The following is a 22,839-nucleotide window of genomic DNA, read 5'->3' on the forward strand; positions in this document are numbered from 1 at the left end:
TGGTATGGAAACAAAACCTTTATTTCTTTGCCAAGATAGTACAGTGACACAGTAAGTGGATTAAAAATCTGCTGAAAACTTGAAAACATCCACACTAAAGTGAATCTGCATGATATTAGCATGTCAACAAAGGGTAAAAAGAGTAAAGCAGTAATCTGTAATATCTCAGGTGTAATAGAACTCACACATCTGGTCCTTCCTTGGCAAATGTCACTTTGCTCACCGCATCATGAAAATAAATCTTCAAAGAAAGTTTGTTAGCCCACATTAACAGAACAATATATATTTCCAGTAACAATGGTTTGGACTTTTTCCATAAACAAACATGTTCTTAAGAAAGGCGCATCCATATCTAATAAGAGCCAGATAAGACCCACGGGTTGATGAGTTTTCTCCAGCTATACGACAGGTCTTGCTCACCCAAATTCTGTTTAAATTACAGAATTCAGACATCCTCCGCAAAATACATTTAGAGAGCGTTGTACTCCACACACTTTGATGGATCAGTCGTGAAGTGTTTCTGGCAGATAGTCATTAGCCTCTTCAGTCCCTGGAGAAAGAAAAACAAAAAAAAAAACAAGGTGAGGAAATTAAGTTGGCAATTGAAATGTATAAAAATGAAGAAAAAATATATTTCCTAGTTTCCTATCAAGCTATTTCGCTGTTTTTAGGATTATTGACATTGTGTTAATATCATGATTGCGATGTTTCAGGAGATACACTGATGTGCAAATCGATGTATAACATCATCTGTTGACTTTTAGTAAATACTGCATATGACGAGCCAATAACCCTGACTATAAAAAAAAAATCAGCTGTCAGTTTAATACACCTTTATAACATACGACAAATGGCAATCTATGCAGGTGTGGTGACTGCACATTAAAAAGAATAACGCATTCCCTACATGCCAATACCTACTGTGTTGGCAGGTTTCAACAAAGGAACTGTCTCCCATGGATACCAGTCATATAATTATGTATGTGGCGTCAATCTGCCTCTCTGATGTTAATAATAGAGTACTTCCACATAGACCTGATATCGAGAGAATAGTGCACCTCTACTTAAGTAATCATAATAACAATGGGAATAAAAAATGATTCTAATTTGTGGTGCAAATACACAATAGCCTGAATCTGGCATTTCATAACCTTAAATGCTTTGTCACTGAGCACGGGGCATTTGTTAATGTTTTGTAATACCGGTGCTTTTCCATGCACAATGTTAATGTTTAACTGTTAAATGTGGGCACATGGTGTCCGACATGTCATGGGTTTAATTTAGGGGTCATGCCAAAAATTTAAATGATACATTCCTACTGTGTCAGGGTAATGATCTTGCAATCATTAGTAGCTTGTATTTGTAGGGATGACTACTGCTACTCTCAAAAAAACCCCACTGCCCTGAGGGTGGAAGTACTGAGGAGCACAAGGGCTCACTTTGAGAAAAGCCTGATCCCTGCGGCCATAGCTGCCCTAAATAATAGACCTAGTTGAACAGGCCAGAGTCAAGATTGTAATCGCTGTTTGGTATTGAGTGTTTTTACTGAGTGTTGTTGTATGCTGTCTGTTGTGGGTACTGTGTGTCAGATGCTGTGTGTCTTTCACAGCACCGGTGCGGTACAGCAAGGAATTTCCCCTTGGTATAATAAAGTCAAAGTCTAAATATTAACATAATGAGATTTTTGTTAATCATCTGTAATGTGGATATAATGATTAAGTGGATACAATCAAGTATTAACACAATCAAGATCTGATAAGTTGAGAAAATGACATCACTTTACTGTAATGCAGCCAAAAGACAACACATATGCCACGTCACGATAAAATGATATCACAAATCTCAGACAAAATATATTCTCTTATCATGATAACGATATGATGTCTATATATTGCCCAGCCCTAGGATAATCACACAGTCTCACCTGGATGTATTTTCTCTGTGTCTCGTCGTTGAGAACGTGAGCCACGTGTTTGGAGAAGATCTTCTCTCTCCCAGTACGGGCGTGGATACCCACCATCGTCACACCGATGGGCCAGGGAGCATTACCGATGGCCATCTGCAGATAGGCATCATTTGCCTGGATAAAGTGTTGCATAAAGTTAATTAATCTGTACTTTAATAAAGGGGCTAGTGTTAGGATGAATATTTTTATACGAGCAATTATTCAAGCTATTGTGGAAATCATATATAATGCTAATTATGATTATGCTCGCACACAGAGATGCACTCTGCACTGAAGTGTGATAACAAGATGTCTCAAATAAGCCGACATATAAACAACACCTACACGTAGGCGATGTCTGTCTCAAAGACATGTTTTTGGTCAGTAAAAAACAGTTTTATTGAGGAACCGATCCCTTCTTAATAGTTAAAATCAGATGAACATTGAGGAACCTAACCCTAGCTGAACTTACTACTAAACTCTCCGACGCACCCCTTAAAAGGTCATGACAGATGAACATAAACAATAAAAGGCCCTTAACACGTGAAAGACATGTGAGGCAGAGTAGCATTTCCTCCTTTAGGGCGCTGTCTCCTGTCATTGGAGGAATCGTGTGCCAAGAGGCTGGGACTAGCCTGAGCACCAACGAAAGGAGAGCTAAGTCTAAACCACAGCTCCTCCTCGACAGTTTTTGGACCAATCAGATAACTGCAAAAATACATACAAAACTCTGTGTAATGCTAAGAAAGTTACTCTTTTTTGCGACGTTGGCTGCAGAAACTGCTTGCAGACAGCGGTTTTCTGAACAGAAAAGATCCATGTACATGCCTTTTGATTCTCTATTGCTTAAATAAATACTAAAACTGAGAAATAGAATTGTCTTTGGATTCTCTTGAAGCAAATAAACGAACACGCCGACACTAGCATGGTCAAAAACACCGTTTACAGATCAACACATACCTTGACATATTCTCTCTCCAACATGAATTTGATGATGTCTGTGATTGATTCTTTGATGTCAGCTGGTAAATTCTGAAAGTGATAGTAGAGAAATTACAACCATGAGAAATAAACACACACACACATATATACACATACACACAACATCATTGTAGCTCGTTTTACTATATCCGGTACACCTTCTTACCTTCTTCTTGAGCTTCCTGAACAGAGGTTTGAGGTAGGACTCAGTCTGTGAGTGGGTTGCACTGGCCACCTTGCCCTGAACGCCCCGCTTCACATGGTCCTCTCTGCTGTTCAGATCTTTGGCCCAAACGCCAAGAAGAAACTAGAATACAACAGGAAATATCGCTTTTAACAAAATATTACAAATACTTAAAATAGTGGCAGACACGTGATCATTTGTTCTTGACTGGTAATATTGAAATACACAACAAAAAACATGATTATCTTTATTTTTTCATCTATTTCACATTGATTCATCAATATAACATCAAAGCAAAGAAATACTGTAAAAGAATGACTAACATTCACAACATGAATGGCAGCTACTGAAATGGTGTAAACATTTTTTTATACAACAGCTCCCTCTAGATCAAAAGCAGAGCATTATTGTCTTGCCTTACCCTCAAAAACTTGTGAATGACATCCATGTCCCCATCATCATCTCCTGTGCCCAGGGTTTTACCGAGAGCCTAAAAGAGAGTTTCATTCATCAGAATCAACCTCAGTCATAACTCACTAAAGATAATAAGGATGTTGAACACACTTTAGAAAAAGGTCAAACTGTTCCCAAAATTAGTAAATAGTTATTCATAAATAACTAAACACTGTACCTCCAGCTCTTCAATAGTTGTGTTTTCCTCATGCACTTTAAGGTCATGCTGTGTGTCCACTTCTCCTGACTCTGTTCCTCCAACAATCTCGTTCAGATACTGCTGGTCGATCTTGTCCATAGCTGCTTTCAGGTCATTCCTCAAGCCCTATACACAGAGGCCGCATTAAACAGTGTCAAACAATATATATTGAGCTTAAAAGAATCGCATAAAAAAAAACAAACAACCACATTCAGCTTCATTTACTCAAGAACATGTGAATAACTGGCACACAACATGGGTATTGAAGGCCAGGCATCAAAATGGTAGTGACATGCATTTTAGGATATGCTCCTAGTAGGGCTGAGCAATCTCAAGATTTTAGATCGTGATCAATCTTGAAGGTGTCCACAATCCACTTTTCAGCGATTCATAGGGAGTGAAGTATTTAATGTCCTCTTACTTCTGTGTCCATGATTCGAATAACCTCACGACTTGTACATCTACTACAGCAAGTGGACAAACTAGACTGATGTAGCCAACTACATGGCTACGCTAGTTGGACAAATTACCTCATGTGGCATTTCCTCAGGGAATATTTTTGTAAACAATGCAAAGTGAATTATAGCTGGCAACACAGTGGATGAGAACTACCTTTAATGCAATGTTTTACTGGTGCAAGTGGAGATATTCATAACCTACTTGAAGTCTGGCTATATTATATAGAGCATTTCAAAATTGAGGGGGAAAAAAAATCTCACTTTAGTTCGTTGATCGGGTTTAAAAATAAATAGATTATGATAATATAATACTCCAAGACAGACTCAGTCCTACCTTGTTTACTTCTGGGGTCAGAATCTCAATCTTCCTGAGTCTCTGGAAGGCATCATAGTCGGACTCTCCGAACAGTCTGATTGGTTCTCCTCGCTCTCTAAGCCGTCTAATTACCTACACAAGCACAGTGACGCAAAAAACACATTTAACCTGTGATATGCAATGAAAGATTACTGTGACGAAAGTGGCAATATCTCATGTTGACTTACTTCCTGTCGTGACAGTGTCATCGGCAGCTTCTCTTCTGTTAGTTCCAGTTCTAACACTGGATTAGCTGAGGTGGATGGCTCATCTTCTACCTTCTTATCAATCTTCAGGGAAATGTGGAGGGAAAAGACATATGCTAGAGTTATTGGAGGGATGTAGAAGTAATATAAAAAAGGTCCAGAATTTACAACTGGGATGTGTGAAAAGAATCTGCAATGTCTTCATGAGAATCAAAGAGGATGTGAGTCACTGATACATTTGGATTGCACACATTCACATCCCTATATTACCAGCAGCTCTTCGATGAAGACAAGTCACCTAATAACTTACCACATAAAGCAAGAATATTGAATATTACATTAATCTCAAAACTTAGTTCAATTTCAATGCTAGCTGCACCACCTAAAGCCTAAACACAGGCAAACCATAATCTTTGCAACGGGGAAACTTAAAATATGGTTTCAGATCATGCTTTCATGGGCACATGCATCCCAACACTTTTAGATTGTGGTTGAACGAGCACAATCTAAAAGAACAGACACAAACTGATTCCAAAAAAGCTTTCCAAACAAACAATGTCCTTTGCTCAAATAAACACTGTATATTGCATGTATGCAAAAAGCACAGCTTGATAAGTTTGACAGGTTAAGCCTTGCACAAAGTAGAACATAAACAGAGCAACTCAATGCAAAGTAGTGACACAAAACCAGGGAAAACTCATAGTTGGTCTAAATATTAAAGCTGCTGTCACAGATTATGTGCAAAATAAGAAGTGCAGCTTGATCACAGAATTATTCTTTATTTCAGTTCAGTATCCCATGCTGAAATCCACACCATGTCTGTGTCCCACTTTGGCTTTGTGGATTCCTTTCCTTGTTCCCTTGCTTTCTGACAAGTGAGTGTTGCTGACTTTGTAAATATAGTCTCTAACACATTTAAAAGCCTAAATATAAACAATGGTGGAGTAAGTGTTTATACAGCATGTAACAATCTAAACAGTATGACAGCAATTGTTTGCAGCACAAAATCCATGTCTTTTCAAAATGATGAGGAATGGACAAAATTTATCATGCACAATAAGCAGGAGAGCTAGTGAAAAATCCAATTTCTATAGGACTGGTGTCAAATTAATATACACTTACTGATTGATTTTGTCAGATGTTGAAAGTATTGCATTATCTTGCACCAAAAGGTTGTGGGTGAGGTAATTTCTAACAACCCATACTGGAAAGTAAAGATATCTCCACCATGTTATCTCTGCTTTTATCCTGACTGACTTGAAGTGAACTTTCAGAAAGGTGCCAAGGAAGCGGAAGCCTCTGGGACACAGTGTGTTTTGTCCTTTTATCATGCATCCTGTCAGCTACTTTCACTGTGCAATCCCATACCTGGCTCTCAGGAGTCTCTCTCTGAACCTACAGATGCAGGCAGCAAAGGCAGGTTGGGAAAAAACAGCACAGTAAACAATGATACAATAACTAAACAACACCCCAGCATCAATGCCTGACCTCATTTTGTTTCCTGGCAAAACTTTTAACTGCAGTTCTCAAGTGTCAAACTAAACATGAGATAAAACTGAACTGAAGAAAGGCAGTGATTTAGATGTGTTTGTGAGTGTGAGGGAGAGAGAAACAGAGGGATCTTGTCATCAACCTTATATCCACATCTTCGGTAGTAATCTTCTTCTTCCTTGCGTGCGAGATCAGACCTTTTGAAGTATTTTTTGGAATCCTGGAAATAAAGATAACAGACTTGTTTCACACTTTTAAACAAACTCAACATAAAGCACAATGAAAAGAGGGACATGACATGGCACCACTCTCACAACAAAGATGCCATATGCTCCCCCCCTCCCCTTTTCTAATTTTTCATAGGGTATCAATGCTGGTACTGGTGCCAGCAGACGATTACTTATCATAAATCTGATTTTGTTAATATTTTGTTTAAGTACAAATAATAAATCCTACAAAATTGTCACAATATGCATCTGGAGGTATTCGGCCAAAAATATTGTAAACTTTGATTTTGTCATACAGTTCCAGCATTTATGAGGTGCTTATGAGGATGCCTTAAAATATCATGATAAATATTGTGTATCACTACATAGCATAAATATACAAATTCTAAGTGCTATATCGTATACCACTGGTCTTGTTTCAGTTTCTTTAACTTCAGTCCAGTTAACATGAGCAAAAGAGTGAGATTATATATTGAAAACAAAAGTTGAGCTGATGTTTCCTGAACTCTGGCAATAAACATGTTGTTGAAGGTTCTCAGTCATCCAGGTCATGGTAAATCTAGGTGCTGTGTTGTAAGCAACTGGACTTCAGTTTCTTGAATATGTTTCACCTCTCATCCAAGAGGCTTCTTCAGTTCTAACCAACTAGAGGGGAGTTTGCAGGCTTTTAAACTCTGTGTTGGAGCGTCCTTACAGAGTCGTTCAGGACACGTGTGAGCTCTGTGTTTCACAGTTGTTAGGGCCACTTAGGGTCGTTGGTCCAACCAGCCTTCGTGTGGGTTTCTATGACTAGGTGAGCCAAGGTATGAATGGTTGTTAAGCTGTCTGGGGAGAGAACTCAGTACAGCATTGTAGGTGGGTGATGTCTTAGGCCACCTCCTCTGTTCAAAGACGGTCGTTGGATTGATTCCTTTACTCCTCTTTCAAACCATCTGTCTTCTCTGGCCAAGATGTTTACATTGTTGTCTTCAAAGGAATATACATTGTACAATGTACACTGGGGAGACAAAACAACCTCTCCATAAACGAATGGCACAACACAGGAGGGCCAACTCCTCAGGTCGAGACTCTACTGTCCACTTACATCTGAGGGAGAAAAATCATTCCTTTGTGGACAACAATGTAAACATCTTGGCCAGAGAAGACAGATGGTTTGAAAGAGGAGTAAAAGAATCCATCTATCAAGAAACAAACAAGTCCAGTTGCCTACGACACTGCACCTAGATCTGGCAATGAAGCACACTGCCACACAAGGCTGTCAACAAAATCATCATGAATGACGGCAATCAAATACCCATAAGCTTAGTCCAATCTTTCCATCACACCAAATATATTATTAGTAGTTTACAGAATGGGTGTTCTTATGTGCAGTTTGTGGCGCATTTTGTAGTTTCTTGTTTGAATCCAAGTGTTCCTGCAGGAGAGGGCAAGCACTGCTAATGTATTATTAGCGTTAAATAAATAGATATAAATATTTTTGTCTCGAGTTTAAGCAGGCTGCGAGTGAATATCAGCCTATATAATGAAGACTATCTTACGTTGACGCAGCGTTACGTATTCGCTAGCTATTTTTGTTTACCCTACCATGCAACGTTTACTGCCGTTAGCTTAACGGCTACAATCAGCCTTTCTATGTCTACGACAAAAACGTTAGCTATATATTGGGTTGTACGTTCAATAATATATCAATACACCGATCAATACACGTAAAGACATCGATGATTCTGGAAAGACTGAACTGGCTAACTTAATGCTAGTCAAGTCACAACAAGCTAACAAAAACAAGCAACGTTATCATGTGCTCACGTCAACAAGCTGCTTCTCTTCGAGCAGTTTCCTTTTCCTTTGGATCTCAGCTTTCAGTATGTCCATTTCAGTACGGTAATTGTGGTCGTTACTCGTTTATTTCAACAAATAACCACACATGTAGCACTGTTGTGTAATGCTAACAGCGAGACGCTTAAACCGGAAGTTGAACTGAAAACCCCACTAAAGACTTTCAGTGTAAGAGTCCACAGTGATATACTTTTTGTTGATTGTTTTTCAAAATAAAATTGTAAAAAAAAATTAAATGTTACTTGGTTTAACTGACTATATATATTTGAGTTTAGCATGGATAAAAAAAAAATCAAAGAATTTCAAGATCAGGCGCTTTGGGTATAATGAAGCAAATAAAACATCATGCTTTATGTGTTGTTCTTTGGATAAACTGAAGATGTATATAGTTACTTTAATAGGATAGTATTCTGGTATTCAAGGCTCCAGTAAATGAAAATATTACACCTACATAAAAGGGGTGGTGGCAACAACAGTCTACTGAAGGGCAGAGTGAAGATTCATAATCACTCACTGCTGTTATGTGTCAATATATTTAAGAAAAAGAGAAAAAAAGAAAAAAGTAACATACAGTAAATGGGCTTTTTTAAATGATTATTTAAATGTAACAGTTCAACCTTTGGACATGAGCAAATGAACAAACAAATAAATATGGCTTTAATAACATGTCCACATTTTGCAATAGCACTATTTGAATGTGTTCTGTATTTCCTGTCTGTTCTTACCTTCTTATTTTGCTATATTTTGCTGCATTTCTAAAATATAAGTAGCTAAATGAAATCCACAGTACACAGTAGTCTTTCAATAATAATCTATTTTGCAAACTGGCCGTTTTTCTTTTTTTTTCAGGGTGGCAGGTGACTAAAATGACTAAAATAGTCTGTGTGAGGACCAGACTATTCCATTGGGAACAGTGATTGAAAATGAAGGAAAAAATAGTAAAAACTGACATCAGTTTCACTCACCTGCACTTGTCATAAGTGACTCAATACCTCCTATTTTCTGCCTGTGACTCAGAATTTATTCAGTTGCCTGAAGCAAGGTCATGACAGGAAGGAGGGAAAATCCACCCTGCTTCAGCCTGAGACATGGATATCTACTGCACGTCTGAGGAAATAGTCCCACCTGCCATGAGAGATAATATTTGTTCAAACATGTAACATTAAAATGACAACTCACTGCTGATTTACACGAGAGGTGGCCATTGAATCATTGTATTTAAATCTGGAAAAAGAGTCAAACAAAAAAAAAATCAAAGCATTGGAAACATATTCATACGATAATAATTAATAAGAAACCAGAATAGAAAGTTTATGTTCACATCAGTGCTTCTGTTCAAATCCCAGTCCACTGTCTGGACGCTACAGTGGCAAATGTGTGACTCGACCTTTTAGATGAGAACATACCATCAGGTGGCGCAAAGGGATATGTGACGAATTTTTAATATTAAAGTCATTAATTTATTTACATGGCGGGAGGGAAGAACCAGCATCATGCTGGCAGCGGGAATGGATCCTACACAGCATTTATCAAGTGAACGTAGGCTCAACACGGAGAAAAGGTTCCGATGACTGAATGTGTAGCGCAGCCTGAGGAGAAATTTAACTGATTAATAAGGCAGACGGACAGTGATCCGCTGAGTGTATCCTAGTCACTGATTTCTGAGGAGCGATTTTCGACTGCACGACTTACTGTAGACTATAATCTCTCCCCCCGAAGATGGAGTTTGGGGAAAGGAAGAGGAGAAGGAAGTCACAGAGCTTTAAACTGATCACGGATGAAGGTAGGCTGCTGAATGAATGCAAGACCTTGCAAGACGCGCGTCTGTGTCTGGGTGTTTGTCTGGCGCTGTATGCCAGCAGAGACGACTCTGTAAACAAAAGCGATGGCCACGACAATGCCCATAGTCTGCGCCTCGGCTTTAACCAGCAGCTTTCTCTTATTATTCAAGTCTTACACTGAAAAAAAAAAAAATCTTCCCGGACATCAGTCTCTACATAGATTCAAAAAAAATGAATGAAGTAAACGAATAGTCCAAAATGTGAAAACACGATGCGTGTTATGAACATGCAACATGCAGCTTGAATTGTTCACTTTTTGCTGAGGCGATACGCTCTAGGCCACCTCTCTAGACTACACTACTTCATACCACCTACAGGTGGTGGTTTCTGCATGGGATGGTGGGGGTGGTGATGGTGGTGGTGGTGGTGGGGGGTGTTCTGCTTTGGTTGACATCACTGCACAAGCTTCAGGATGAGGAATGAATGCAAAAGGCTGCAATCATTCTGCAACTGTGTGACACGGGTCTTATTGTGACATTAAGATTTCGTATCATCGCTCCCCTGCTTTTTCTTGCAGATCCTGACCCTTCGTATGTGATGAATTCTGGCTGCAAAGATGCCAACGGAGAGCGTAAGGATGCTGCTGTGCCGGATGGTATGTGCCATCGTAAGGATTCATTTCTATGACATATCCAGATCTCACTCATGAAACCTCACTCTTCTCTCCCTATGCAGTTTGGGTGCAGGATGAGGGCATGGAGATCAAGAAGCAAATCACAGGGATGATGAGGCTGCTGAGTGATAAGACAGGCAGGGTGTATCAGCGTGCAGGAACAGAGCAAGACAGCTTAACAAAGGAACCCCAGGAAAGGCATCCGACCTGGGAACAACAGCCTGCACCTTTATCTCTGGTATCAGAGGATCACCAGAGCAACAGCTGGAACCCTGCTGGGGAGCCCGGGCCTTCACCTTCATCCATATCCACCCCCATCCCCAACGGTCCAGTCTGTGGCCAGTACAGCACCCGCTCCAAAGCCATGAGGATCCTCAACAATACCAAGGACCTGATCAAAGTGAATGATGGTAGGGTACCAAAGCATGTTTGAAGAAGAGAAAGGCAACAGACTTAAGTTAGATAAATGAAGCAGACATTATGCCCATATGTGTGCGTGCATGTTCATCTAGACAATCACTAACCAACGCACCCCTGACTTTTCCAGCAGATGTAGTCCCTCCTGCTGCGCCAGAAGCCCCCTGCTGTATGTGTAACTGTAAGGGCACCTTGCAGGCTATTTTGCAGGAAATGAGAGCCATGAGGAGGCTGATGCAGACTCAGAAAGGTCAGTGAATGAACACAAACATTCTCACACTCTGAGAAAGTGAGAAAAAGACAGACAGAGAAAATATAATGTGTTACTGCCTTTTTCTAGCATCCTTGGAAAGACAAGAACTCACAGCATCACCATGCCAACCTCGTCTTTGTCCAGGCCCCACTCCTCGCTGTAGGCCCCGCAAGAGGAGGCCAATCTATAAAGTGGCGCCGCTTACTGTGTCTGGTACTAGGAGAGCTGCTCCTGGCCCTCCGGAGGCATCGCCACTTTTAGCTGCACCTGCAGAATCTGGAAAGGGCAAAGATTGTGAGAAAGAGCAAGACTCATCTATACACAACAGTCATCCAGGATCCTCTGGGGTTTCTCTGCTGCCACCTCAGAACAAGCCAGCAACTGTCAACAACACACACAATACTCTGCTGAACCAACTGAGGGAACCTCAGTCGTTAGAGGTAATGTACACATGCCCATGTGTGTTTCTGTAACGCTCTCCCACAGAAACAGTATTTATGATTTTGAACTTTCTGATGAAATAATTCACTAAAGGTTATTAAATGTGTGTTTAGACCGAGAAGAAATATGGTTCTCTTTTATATTTTAACTATAATATGCATCTGAAAAAAATCATAATACTTGAGTGGATTTCTTGATGAAGATCCAGAACTCAGAACATTGTTTTCTATTTCAATTATAAAAACGTTCTCTCATTAAGCACTTCTGTCCTCCAGGATCTGAAATCATACCTTTTGGTCATAATTTGGGGAAAGTATGAGATATTAAAGGGGACATCTGCCTGACACATCGCTAACAACAACAGAGCAGCTGTGCTAAATCAATTCTTACATGCTAAACTAGCTGCTAGGCATAAATAATGAAAATGTGTGACATGGTGATGAAGTGTTATGTCACAAAGTCAAGGAATTAAAGGCGGGACTACTGACGAGGCGTTTCAGGAGCAGTGTTTTCTGTGGGAGAGAGGAGCTTCTGTTGATGCAGACTTTGTTCTTTTAAACTTTCAAGAGCTTTAACATGCACAAGAACAAATACAAAACACTGAAGAAAGGGGGGGAAGCATAATAGCTCTGTTTTGCATGGTCATCCTAATGCTTGCTGTTACAGTGACATCCACAACATCATATAATCCTATGATGTCACTGTGGATGTCCGTTTTAAATAAAACTATGCTATAAAATAAGGCTAAACTTATCACAGTAACTTCTATAGGGTAGTTTGTGTTCTCTATTTTTCCTTTGGTTTTAATGTACCATTTCGCATAATTCGTCACAAGTCACACAATGTGTTATTTGACTCTGTATCAGTCTGAGGTGCGTCTGGCGGAGGATCATGACGTGTTCATCTCAAAGGCTCAGCTGGACTCCATTCTGGTCAACTATACACGCTCTGGCAGCCTGCTGTTCAGAAAACTGGTGCGGTTACTTCCATTTTGTTTAACACACTCAAATATTCCTATACGTCATTAATGAGCTACAATCTCTAAAAAGCCCAGCAATGTTTTCACACGGAGCTGCTCTGTGTTTAGGTGTGTGCCTTCTTCGACGATGCTACCCTGGCTAACTCCTTGCCAAACGGTAAAAGGAAGCGAGGGCTCAATGATAACCGTAAGGGCTTGGACCAGAACATTGTGGGTGCCATTAAAGGTATGGGAGAGAAAGATACAAAAGATTTAATATGTCTCTTTGTGCCAGGATACAATAATAGTGATGGAGGATGCATTAATATAGCTGTGTGGACTGTGTCCAGTGTTTACAGAGAAATACTGCACTGAACACAGAATAGAGAAGTTGCCCGGGCCACGAGACTGGGTTCAGATCCTCCAAGACCAGATCAAACTTGCCAGGAGGAGACTGAAAAGAGGTACAGTCATAGCCTGCTGCCAAGTTATTTAACCTATTTTCTCTGTTTTATTGAAGTAGCTTATAGTGTATACTTTTATTTTTTGTCTGATATCCTTCTTTAACCACTTAATTCTGTGTCGCAGTCAAAGAGGAGACCTTCTGTGGTGAACCTTGTTTTTCTTTTGGCTCCTCAGATGCTGCAGAAGCAGAAGAAGTCTTAAATGGACCTTCCACAAGTATGGATCTGATATTTACAGTGAATGTTCACACAGTTAATGCGCATACACGTTATCCTCTAGCTGTCTGCTTGTATCTTTCTGTGTCTGCACCTTTCCCCTACTGTCAGCACTACATCTTACAACATCTTTCCATCAGCCTCCCTCTGAGCTCACAGTGTCGTTACCTCTCACCACTTCGCTGTCACAACACACACACATACTGGTGTTTCTCATTGGCTCACATGTCTTTGTCACGCTGCCGCTTTGACATTTGACATTCTCACGCAGCTTCCCAAAATGTCAGCTAATTATCTTCACACCATGCACCATACCCCTTCTTTCACCTCTCTACCTCATTCTGGCTGTCTGAATAGCATTTTACGTTATGCTGAGGGTGTTTTTGTTTCTTGGAGAAGGCTTGAGAGTGGTAAAAAAAAAAAAAAAATCCACCAAATGTGTGAACACAGTCGTCTCTTCCCTCCTTTTTAGGTTGTGACTACAAGAAGCCTGCTGGTGTGAAGGGGGCAGTGGTGAACATGACCGGCTGATTCAAGGGCTGCCACAATGGCCTTACTGCAGATGTGTTGATTGTCTTCATTACTTCTCTAACTTGATGCATTTTGCCACTTTAGCTCTGTGTTATGGATGTTAAGGGGAAAAAAACCAATAGGACCAAATGAAGGAGAAGCCTGCATAATGATATCCTCTCACACAAATATAAACACACTGCAGCTTTTGTGATTCTTAAGACTTTTCACTGGACTCATACTGGGATCTGGGATAGACATTGAACTGTACTGTCGTTAAAAATGTCAAGCCATTTACATGTTTAAAGGCGACTTACTGTTTACATTATAGGCTATAGCTTTAAAATGCCTAGTTCTCATATGTCACTACAAGGGGGAGTCTAAAACGAGACAAAGTACCGTAACGGTATAACATTCGTATATTTTGCACAGATTATTATGGGAAGTTGTCCATTGTTGATTGTGCCTTTTAAGTGACCAGTACTTTAATGGGTGTTACGTGCATGTCCACCTCAATTACAAACATTACATCCAAAAGTAAACAATTGATGTATTTTGAGCCAATTTCTCTAATTAAAATAGGTGGATAGGCTACATCTGGCGGAAAATATATAAATATACAGTCTTCTGTTTGTTTTCATTATTAGACTCTCTAGGCTATGCATATCAGTGCTATTGTTGTTAAAAGTGATGGAATTAAAGCATTTTTCTTTTCTTTTCTGCTCACTGTGCATACGAAATGAAAAGTTGTTTCCACCACTGAATATGGTTTCTTGACTATTTTTGTTTGGTGTAATTTTTTCACATGCTTATCATTAAAATTAACAAAATAAATGACAAAAACTCTACATGTTGTCGAATGTCTTCCTGAAACATCCATTAGGCCTAAATAATAATAAAAAATAGCACTGTTGTAATGTAACAACATATTTGTTGCAACATTAATATTATTTTATCAAGAGATAGCTTCATGTTTATTAACCTTATAGCCTTTTAAGTGCCTACGCTTCCAGTCAGGCCATGTTATGTTGTTGTAGGTGCAATTGGAGGGAAAACAGTAAATTAAAGGTACACTCCATTGTAGAGATTTTGTTGCCAGACTTCACAGCTCATTAAAGGGGATGTTAAAGCCGCCACTGTGCAGGCAGAGGACCCTTTGAGATCTCGTGAGTTTCCTCTTCGTTTTGTAAATCACATGTTGTTTTATGACGGTGACGCGTGGCCGTATACGTATGAACATCTAAATGTGGTTAATTATACGTGGCAGTTTAATTTTTTTGTCCACGAGTTTTGCGCTAAAAGACAAAAATGTATATTTTTTTGGTCAGGCATTCTCCGCGGGCGCCCGATTCTAGCCCCAATGCATTCTGGTTCAGTCCCCGCTCTTCTGTCGGGATCCACCGCTAACGTGAAGCTGGTAAGGATAAACTGGTCAGAGCAATTAAAGGGGAAATGTTGCAAGAATATAACTCCGCTTTGGTCCTAAAATCGCATCTAGGGCAATTGTAAACACTTCTATTGCACCATGTCATTATAAACTTCACACAAGTAGCATGTATAGTGCTCTTTTATTGATACTAACTCTGATGTTGCACACATCGCATGGCGTGGGACAGGAAAGGGTTAATTTTTTCCGCCGCCGACATTTTTATTCGGCGCTCTACGGCAACTTTTCAACTTGCATGTGCAACGAGCTGGCGCTATGTTTAACAACTACACGTCACATTTAGGTTGTTAGCATGCACGGTGTGTTTTTTTTAAAACGTATTACAAGCCCACAAACTCGGGACACTAGCAGCTCTTTGTTGCACAGAGCCGCTTATGCTCATCACCTCATGCATTGATCAGCGTTTGCAAGCGAGGGGCTAGCACGGAAACGAAAACTGCCTTTTTCTCGGCAAATAAACACAAACGTGAAAGATGCAGCTGTCTCTATCGGCACGTATGTGTCACGGTTGAGCGCCCAGATGTTTATAATGTGGTGTACGTTACACCGAACAGACGAGTTTACTCTGGGCAGCTCTGACGCTGGTTAGCTACAGGGTTGAATGAACTTAGCAGCAGTTGGTCTCTTGAACACTCCCACTGTGCACTAACCGAGGCCCCTTCAGCAGCTTTCGGCAGTTTAAACAACAAAACAGGGGTGTTATAAGTTCCCAGTAAATGGACTGGCTTCTGGCTAAGTTACTCCCATTTTCATGTTATCGAGGGTCATTCATCCTGAACTTTTATTGTAAATAAAAACACAAGAGTCGATCAGCTCACACTGCAGCTTATTGTGAAGTTTTATATTGCCAGTGGTGGGTGTGAGTGGTGCAGAGATGTTACTGAAGAGAGATGTGCCTTGCAATTAGAGCTGTATGATATGATAAAAATAAGAATGATAATTTTGAAGGGTAACACGATCAGTGGGATTGGTCTTTTTTACATCACAATTTTCACTCTCACTGAACAAACTAATACAATCCTGTTGATGTGACATTTGTTGGGATCTGTACCAGACAAACATGTTTTCTTACATCTGGAGAACAAGCTTTGTAGGCCAGGGCATCTCTGCAGTACACACAGTACTTTGCAAAAACTTTACACCTTCTACAACTATAACACTATAGTGCTATTGCACTTGGCCGGATTGCAATATCAATAGTTGGATTATTTGTACCCCCCTATTTGCAATCTGTAACATGCAATTAGTGTTTACTACTTGAAGTGATGCACAAAGGACCACAGTTGTTAATACTCTGAGATTGTATTGTAGTGTGGTGAATGAGCTGATGTATTTTGTTTTTGTCTAGTCTGTGCTATTAACAACATTTTCTTCTGGCCCCTCGTTACATTCAAACAGTGTTTCTAATCACCGCTGTCATTGTTCTGTCCCGGTCACTGATGTGGTTCTAGTGGTGAAGGCCCAGACTTTCTTCAGACATGTCGGTGAGGGAGTCCTTTAACCCCGAAAGCTATGAGCTGGACAAGAACTTCAGGCTCACACGCTTCGCTGAGCTCAAGGGCACAGGCTGCAAGGTTGGCTCTCCTCATCAAAATCTACACTTTGAATAGCAACTCAAATTAATGAAATATTGCAGCATATAAAAGATATGATATCAGAATAACATGCAGAAATGGTGGTTATTGTCTTTGGTCACAGGTGCCCCAAGATGTTTTACAGAAGCTGCTAGAAACCCTACAGGAGAACCACTATCAAGAGGATGAACAGTTCCTGGGGGCAGTTATGCCTCGATTAGGTAATTATGATCTTCATGTAGCACTTTGTAAACATATTCATGGGACACTCGCCTATGTGTGAGAAGAATTTTCCTCTGTTGTTGTAACCAGTTGTGTGGTGGGATTACAGACAGAGCTGCTTCATAAAAAAAAAAACCCTCCCACACCAGTGACCTGCAGTAATATAATATGTAAATGACGAGCAAGAAGTACATCATCATCAGGGTTCAAAACATTTTATAGTATTAAAAGTATGAAATAAAACCTGAGATTCAGTGTAGACACACTACAGTGTAAATTCTGCTCAACCCTAAGCTTTCTGACTCCTCACGAACACCAACAGAATTGAATACTTACTCTTTTATTTCTTTGAAGGCATAGGCATGGACACCTGTGTGATCCCCCTCAGACATGGAGGCCTTTCTCTGGTCCAGACAACAGATTACATTTACCCTATTGTGGATGACCCCTACATGATGGTATGGATCTCCTCCTCACTTTTATCCCAATGTGGTCCTATTAATTGTACATACATGTGACACATGGAAAGATGTCAGCGTTGGGTCTGATGAAGACATACTTTACACACCAACCTTTTAATGTGCTTAACTTGGACGTGTTTCTGTTTTGTAGGGAAGAATTGCATGTGCCAATGTTCTAAGTGACCTGTACGCCATGGGAGTGACGGAGTGTGACAACATGTTGATGCTTCTGGGCGTCAGCAACAAAATGTCAGAGAAGGTAAGAAGCTTGTCTGTTAATGCGTTCACTTTCTCTTTGTCTCGCAAATAACTGCGATTACAAGTAGTAGTAGTCTTATTATTACATAGTGCACCCTGTTTCTGCTCTGAATTTCCTGGGTCTTTACAGGAGAGAGACAAAGTCATGCCGCTGATCATCCAGGGGTTCAAGGATGCATCGGAGGAGGCAGGCACATCTGTAACGGGAGGACAGACGGTGCTCAACCCGTGGGTGGTGATGGGAGGAGTAGCCACAACAGTCTGCCAGCCCAACGAATTTATCATGTAGGAATTAACTTCCAGCTACATATTGACTTGACATGTGTTACTCAAATTTTCTTCAAAAATGTATTATTTGGTTGTAATGCAAAAAATCCTGATGATGTTTGTTTTTGATGTTACCAGGCCTGACAATGCAGTGCCTGGAGACGTGTTGGTGTTGACCAAGCCACTTGGAACACAAGTGGCTGTAGCAGTACACCAGTGGCTTGATATTGTAAGTCCGCCTCTTCACTCATGAATAATATTGTCTGGACACTTCATTTTTGTAGGATACACACTAATGCTATTGGTTATGCATGTTTGCCCTTTTTTTTTTCGTCTTTCAGCCTGAGAAGTGGAACAAGATCAAGCTGGTGGTAACCCAGGAAGATGTAGAGCTGGCCTACCATGAAGCCATGATGAACATGGCTCGACTCAACAGGACGGGTAAGATGACAATGAATGTGTACGAATAATCAATTTGCAGACATACCTGCCTTACACCTTTTTAATGTTTTTTTATTGCCATCCATTTTCAAATAAATGAGCATGTTAAGTTGAGCATAACTACATCAGCTTTTGGGCAGACAAACATTAAACAGGGGACGCTTTTGCAAACAACAGCAGCCTCTGCAGCAGCCTGGCTGTACTACATTTTCTGTGGCTGAGTAGCTTCTGCTAATAATGTGACACAAACTTGGGATATTTTTAAATTCCTAAAAGATAATGTTCCATGTGAAAGTTGTCATCTCAAATAAAAACACTGGGACACAGACACAGAAATATGTCCACATGTGCTTTACTGTGTACACATCTGATTCTGATGTTTTTATTTCCTTTTCTTCCATAAGATTGGTTCCTTGATTAATACTTGAATAACAATATCTAGCATCACAATGGTTATTTGTTTGCTTTCAATATGACACACAATGTTTGACCCACAGTGACGTACATACTTTGTGAATCAACATTTGTCCCCTTGACTAATCGTCATGAAAACAGAATCTTAAGCATCAGTAATGATCTAATTAATCATCCAGTTGCCCTTCTAAGTCTCTCTCTCTCTCTGTCTTCGTTTGTAGCGGCTGGTCTCATGCACACCTTCAACGCTCACGCAGCCACCGACATCACAGGGTTTGGCATCCTTGGCCACGCTCAGACGTTGGCACGGCAACAACGGAGCGAGGTGTCATTTGTCATCCACAACCTCCCAGTGCTTGCCAAGATGGCCGCCGTGTCCAAGGCCTGTGGGAACATGTTTGGTCTCATGCACGGCACCTGCCCCGAAACATCAGGTGTGTGTGTTTTTTTGTACTCTTCCCGTATCCATTGTATATATTAAATGTTAAAATTATTTACCATATAAGGCACCTTTTTGTAGAATGAGCCTCACAAAGGTCAATCAAAACAAATGGCTACCATGATAAAACAGTAATCTTGGGATGTTGCATGGGCTGAGGGCCCCAACAACAAAGATTTAGTCACCCTTGGTCTGGTTTTACATTCTGAACCAGCTGCAGGTTCTCCAGTGATATTTTGTTTGGGAATATGAACTGAGAATTGTGATAGTCTGAAGGGTCGTTCACAGCAAGACGAAAACTATATAAATAGATATGAATAGAAAATCTTTCTAATTCAAGTGGATGGCAGAGTCTGTGCCACACCACACGCCTGGATCACTTTCAGTGCGATGTGACGAACAATAGAAACACTGACAGCCAATCAAAATCCATCAGAATTTACAAGGCCATCACTTGATTTTATAATATTGGTTTCTGTTGCCAACCTCTTTTATGCCAGCTAATTGATGGCATTTAGTAAACACTTTTTACATGATCTACTCTATTAACCCAGTCTTTGATATTTATACACCTTATTAAACGTTTATATGAAGTAAATTAGGCTGTAAATCACACATAAAAAACCTCCTTTTACCTTTTTTTATTTTATCATACTGCCAAAACATTTTTGGTGTTGATGGAGTCTGAAGTTTGCTTTGATGTCCTTTATGATCAGCAGGATAATTGATGTTGACTTTAAAAGACGGCAACCCTCCTAACAGAGTGAACGTCTCATCTTTGAAGAATTTCATCAAACCAAATCCTTGTCCCGGTATAACTTACAGCAGTAACATCAATGTCCAGGTTCTGAAGATGCCGACAACATCTGGAACGTGCAGTGCATGCATGCTTGGTGCTACCGTTTACAGAATGTTATCGTTCATCAGTTTGGACGTTAACATCGTTATAGTGGTAGTCATTGTTATAGTGACTGTTCTTGGTGTGGATGACCCTTAACCGGGACAAGATGAGTGTAAATCACTTTACGACAAGCCATAATTCTGATATATGTAAAGTAGGAAAAGCAAGAATGTCACAATAATTTGACATCTTTTTACAAGTTAGAAGCCCTGAGATTATGGCTTAGTATAGGTGGAAGTTGGACTGAGGCTCATTTGTACCTTCGACACTGTAATAGTGCAGATAATGAGGATTTCTATTTGTTTTTTTATATGTCTGATCCACACAGTCATTAGAACTGGTGTTGTAGGACAACCATGTTTAACTGTGTTAGTTTGGTTTAAAGGAACGTCGAAGTGGAAACAAGCGAACAGAGAACAACCTTGGTGTTATCAAGTCTCTATAAAGATTTATCCAGTCTGTAAGACAGGATGAGACTCACCGCTCTGCTGCCCCATCTAATGCCACCAGGGCCCGGTGCCTTAGGACAACAATAATGTGATCAGTGGCACGATTAAATCTGTGCTGGTTAGATCAGCAGTCAGAGAACTGAGCACTCACCAGCGTCACTACCTATTAAAACATCATTTGAGACTCTTGTGACTGACCAAATCTCCATTTCCTCACAGGAGGCCTGCTCATCTGTCTGCCTCGGGAGCAGGCAGCCCGCTTCTGTGCCGAGATCAAATCCCCGAAATACGGCGAGGGCCACCAAGCGTGGATCATCGGGATCGTAGAGAAAGGAAACCGCACGGCTCGCATCATCGACAAACCGCGGATCATAGAGGTGGCACCACAAGCGGCCACGCAGAATGTCAACCCAACCCCTGGTGCAACTTCTTAATCCTCCCTCCTTGGCTGCATCATAGACCGGAACCCTAAAAGCTCTGCTGAGTGATTTTAGACACATAAACTACAAAAACCATCCTAGAGTGTTGAAATATATACACAAAATAGTATGTACACAGAAAAGACTGGGTTGGCGTGCATCTACATGAAAAACAGCCCCACACAGTGGCCCAAGGATCATGTCACCACCCAGTGGACTCAACCTGCAGTATCCCCATGATAAAATGGTTAAGAAATAGAGCATACTTAAAATCCGTTTGCCTTTTGTGTCTGTTGTATTCTGTTATGTTAAACGTGTGTGACTGGCAGGCAGCTTCTGATAAGAGAGCGGTGGTGATGTTGATGATGACAATAATCCGATACTGTTGATTCATTTTGAATCTTAGGACGTCTGGTGTCTGTTGCCTCTTCGGGTCTTTTAAAATTGCTCTCATCAAGCAAGCAGACCGCGTGATGGTGTTTCTGTTTGTCCGTTCACTTTGTACAGTTATAAAGCCTAGTTTTAGTTCATTGTTGTAACTGATGCCTTGAAAGAAACTGAGTATGACCAGAAAGGTTTGTTTTTTTATTACTTTGACTTTTTGTATTGTCCCCACTTAAACTAATAAATATTCAAATAGAAGATGGTTTTATTTTGCCCGCTGTCTGGGAGCTGCACTCATGTGAATGATCTAAAACATCATGACATCATCTACTTTACTGCATTATGACTGCAGATCGATTTTTTTTACATCACTAATTGATTCTGCTCCATTGTGCATTGAGCTGAAGTCACAGATGTGAAGAAATCTGCATACCACTCGTGAGATTAACCATCTACCATCTGCATCCCTGATATGGCATCATCTTGAGGGTAATATGTGTATTCAGTTTGCATTATCTGGTCACAGAAATGTGCAACTATAAAAAGCAGTCCGGGTTGTTAACAAGCCTTCTAAGCAGTGAGCTTTCTGCCTTTGTCAAGGGCTGGTGCATTTCATTTTGCTCTCTCAGTGTTTCTAGAAGATGTGCTGAGAGCAGCCTGACGTACTGTTATGAAACCTCCAGCATAATCTTTTCTTTATCCTTATTGCAAGGATGGATCTGGAAGGCCAATGTAAATGTTCATCTGGATGTCAGGAACAAGACTTCCACCCCACCTCTTAAAATAAACTTCTTATAATACATTGTTTTTCGGTGTCCTTTTTTGTTGTCTTAAAAGTGTTGTTTTTTATGCATTTGGTCATTTTTGAGAGTTTGGGATATTTAGCTTCCTTATTATTTTTTTTTTGGTTCAGATTTCTGTTAATTGATTTGTTCAAATCAGCACCCTGTCTGTCGTACCAGCTAGATCGTCATTGAAAATGTCCTGGTAAATGAGTGTAAACCCTGATTAGATATAAGCCATATTTGCATAGTTAAACACAAAATATCAGAAAAAAATCCTAATATCCTCTATCCTAAAGCAATTAATCAAGTGGAGAATAATCAAGGTATCTG

General features: G+C 40.3%; 3 protein-coding genes across 7 annotated transcripts; 2 read left to right on the forward strand and 1 right to left on the reverse strand.

Annotated features, from left to right (window-relative positions):
• Positions 1–8,483, reverse strand: prpf18 (PRP18 pre-mRNA processing factor 18 homolog (yeast)). Of its 2 annotated transcripts, XM_084363245.1 has the most exons (11): positions 8,306–8,483; positions 6,415–6,492; positions 6,150–6,176; positions 4,764–4,865; positions 4,555–4,668; positions 3,742–3,888; positions 3,532–3,600; positions 3,093–3,233; positions 2,906–2,977; positions 1,925–2,080; positions 1–550 (listed from the first exon to the last, which is right to left on the reverse strand). In XM_084363245.1, the coding sequence occupies exons 1-11, from the start codon at positions 8,369–8,371 to the stop codon at positions 470–472; spliced, it is 1,053 nt and encodes a 350-aa protein (XP_084219371.1). In that variant the 5' UTR covers positions 8,372–8,483; the 3' UTR covers positions 1–469. The 2 variants fall into 2 exon arrangements, with proteins under 2 accessions (XP_084219371.1, XP_084219372.1); XM_084363246.1 differs by lacking the exon at positions 6,150–6,176.
• Positions 8,484–9,813: 1,330 nt separating this feature from the next.
• On the forward strand, positions 9,814–14,863 carry bend7 (BEN domain containing 7). Of its 3 annotated transcripts, none has more exons than XM_084363535.1 (10): positions 9,814–10,118; positions 10,694–10,771; positions 10,852–11,199; positions 11,337–11,456; positions 11,547–11,899; positions 12,767–12,874; positions 12,988–13,105; positions 13,209–13,322; positions 13,498–13,539; positions 14,011–14,863. In XM_084363535.1, the coding sequence occupies exons 1-10, from the start codon at positions 10,055–10,057 to the stop codon at positions 14,067–14,069; spliced, it is 1,404 nt and encodes a 467-aa protein (XP_084219661.1). In that variant the 5' UTR covers positions 9,814–10,054; the 3' UTR covers positions 14,070–14,863. The 3 variants fall into 3 exon arrangements, with proteins under 3 accessions (XP_084219661.1, XP_084219662.1, XP_084219663.1); XM_084363536.1 differs by having other exon boundaries at positions 11,340–11,456; XM_084363537.1 differs by having other exon boundaries at positions 10,694–10,747.
• Positions 14,864–15,398: 535 nt separating this feature from the next.
• sephs1 (selenophosphate synthetase 1) lies at positions 15,399–22,531 on the forward strand. Of its 2 annotated transcripts, none has more exons than XM_084364477.1 (10): positions 15,399–15,465; positions 16,947–17,069; positions 17,194–17,290; positions 17,646–17,749; positions 17,904–18,011; positions 18,141–18,295; positions 18,416–18,506; positions 18,619–18,718; positions 19,354–19,566; positions 21,141–22,531. In XM_084364477.1, the coding sequence occupies exons 2-10, from the start codon at positions 16,974–16,976 to the stop codon at positions 21,353–21,355; spliced, it is 1,179 nt and encodes a 392-aa protein (XP_084220603.1). In that variant the 5' UTR covers positions 15,399–15,465; positions 16,947–16,973; the 3' UTR covers positions 21,356–22,531. The 2 variants fall into 2 exon arrangements, with proteins under 2 accessions (XP_084220603.1, XP_084220604.1); XM_084364478.1 differs by lacking the exon at positions 15,399–15,465 and adding an exon at positions 15,776–15,794.
• Positions 22,532–22,839: the final 308 nt, after the last annotated feature.

This window comes from Pagrus pagrus (genome assembly GCF_965226575.1).
Source record: "Pagrus pagrus genome assembly, chromosome: 10".
Taxonomy (NCBI): Eukaryota; Metazoa; Chordata; class Actinopteri; order Spariformes; family Sparidae; genus Pagrus; species Pagrus pagrus.

Excerpts from the sequence above, each read along its gene's own strand:
- prpf18 (XM_084363245.1), bottom strand. The coding sequence starts at position 8,371 with ATGGACATACTGAAAGCTGAGATCCAAAGGAAAAGGAAACTGCTCGAA. Across the intron at positions 4,866-6,149 it reads GAGAGACTCCTGAGAGCCAG|ATTGATAAGAAGGTAGAAGA; the intron begins GTATGGGATTGC and ends ATTTCCCTGAAG. Across the intron at positions 3,234-3,531 it reads TCATTCACAAGTTTTTGAGG|TTTCTTCTTGGCGTTTGGGC; the intron begins GTAAGGCAAGAC and ends GTTGTATTCTAG.
- bend7 (XM_084363535.1), top strand. The coding sequence starts at position 10,055 with ATGGAGTTTGGGGAAAGGAAGAGGAGAAGGAAGTCACAGAGCTTTAAA. Across the intron at positions 10,772-10,851 it reads GGATGCTGCTGTGCCGGATG|TTTGGGTGCAGGATGAGGGC; the intron begins GTATGTGCCATC and ends CTCCCTATGCAG. Across the intron at positions 12,875-12,987 it reads GCCTGCTGTTCAGAAAACTG|GTGTGTGCCTTCTTCGACGA; the intron begins GTGCGGTTACTT and ends CTCTGTGTTTAG.
- sephs1 (XM_084364477.1), top strand. The coding sequence starts at position 16,974 with ATGTCGGTGAGGGAGTCCTTTAACCCCGAAAGCTATGAGCTGGACAAG. Across the intron at positions 17,750-17,903 it reads TGGATGACCCCTACATGATG|GGAAGAATTGCATGTGCCAA; the intron begins GTATGGATCTCC and ends TCTGTTTTGTAG. Across the intron at positions 18,507-18,618 it reads TACACCAGTGGCTTGATATT|CCTGAGAAGTGGAACAAGAT; the intron begins GTAAGTCCGCCT and ends TTCGTCTTTCAG.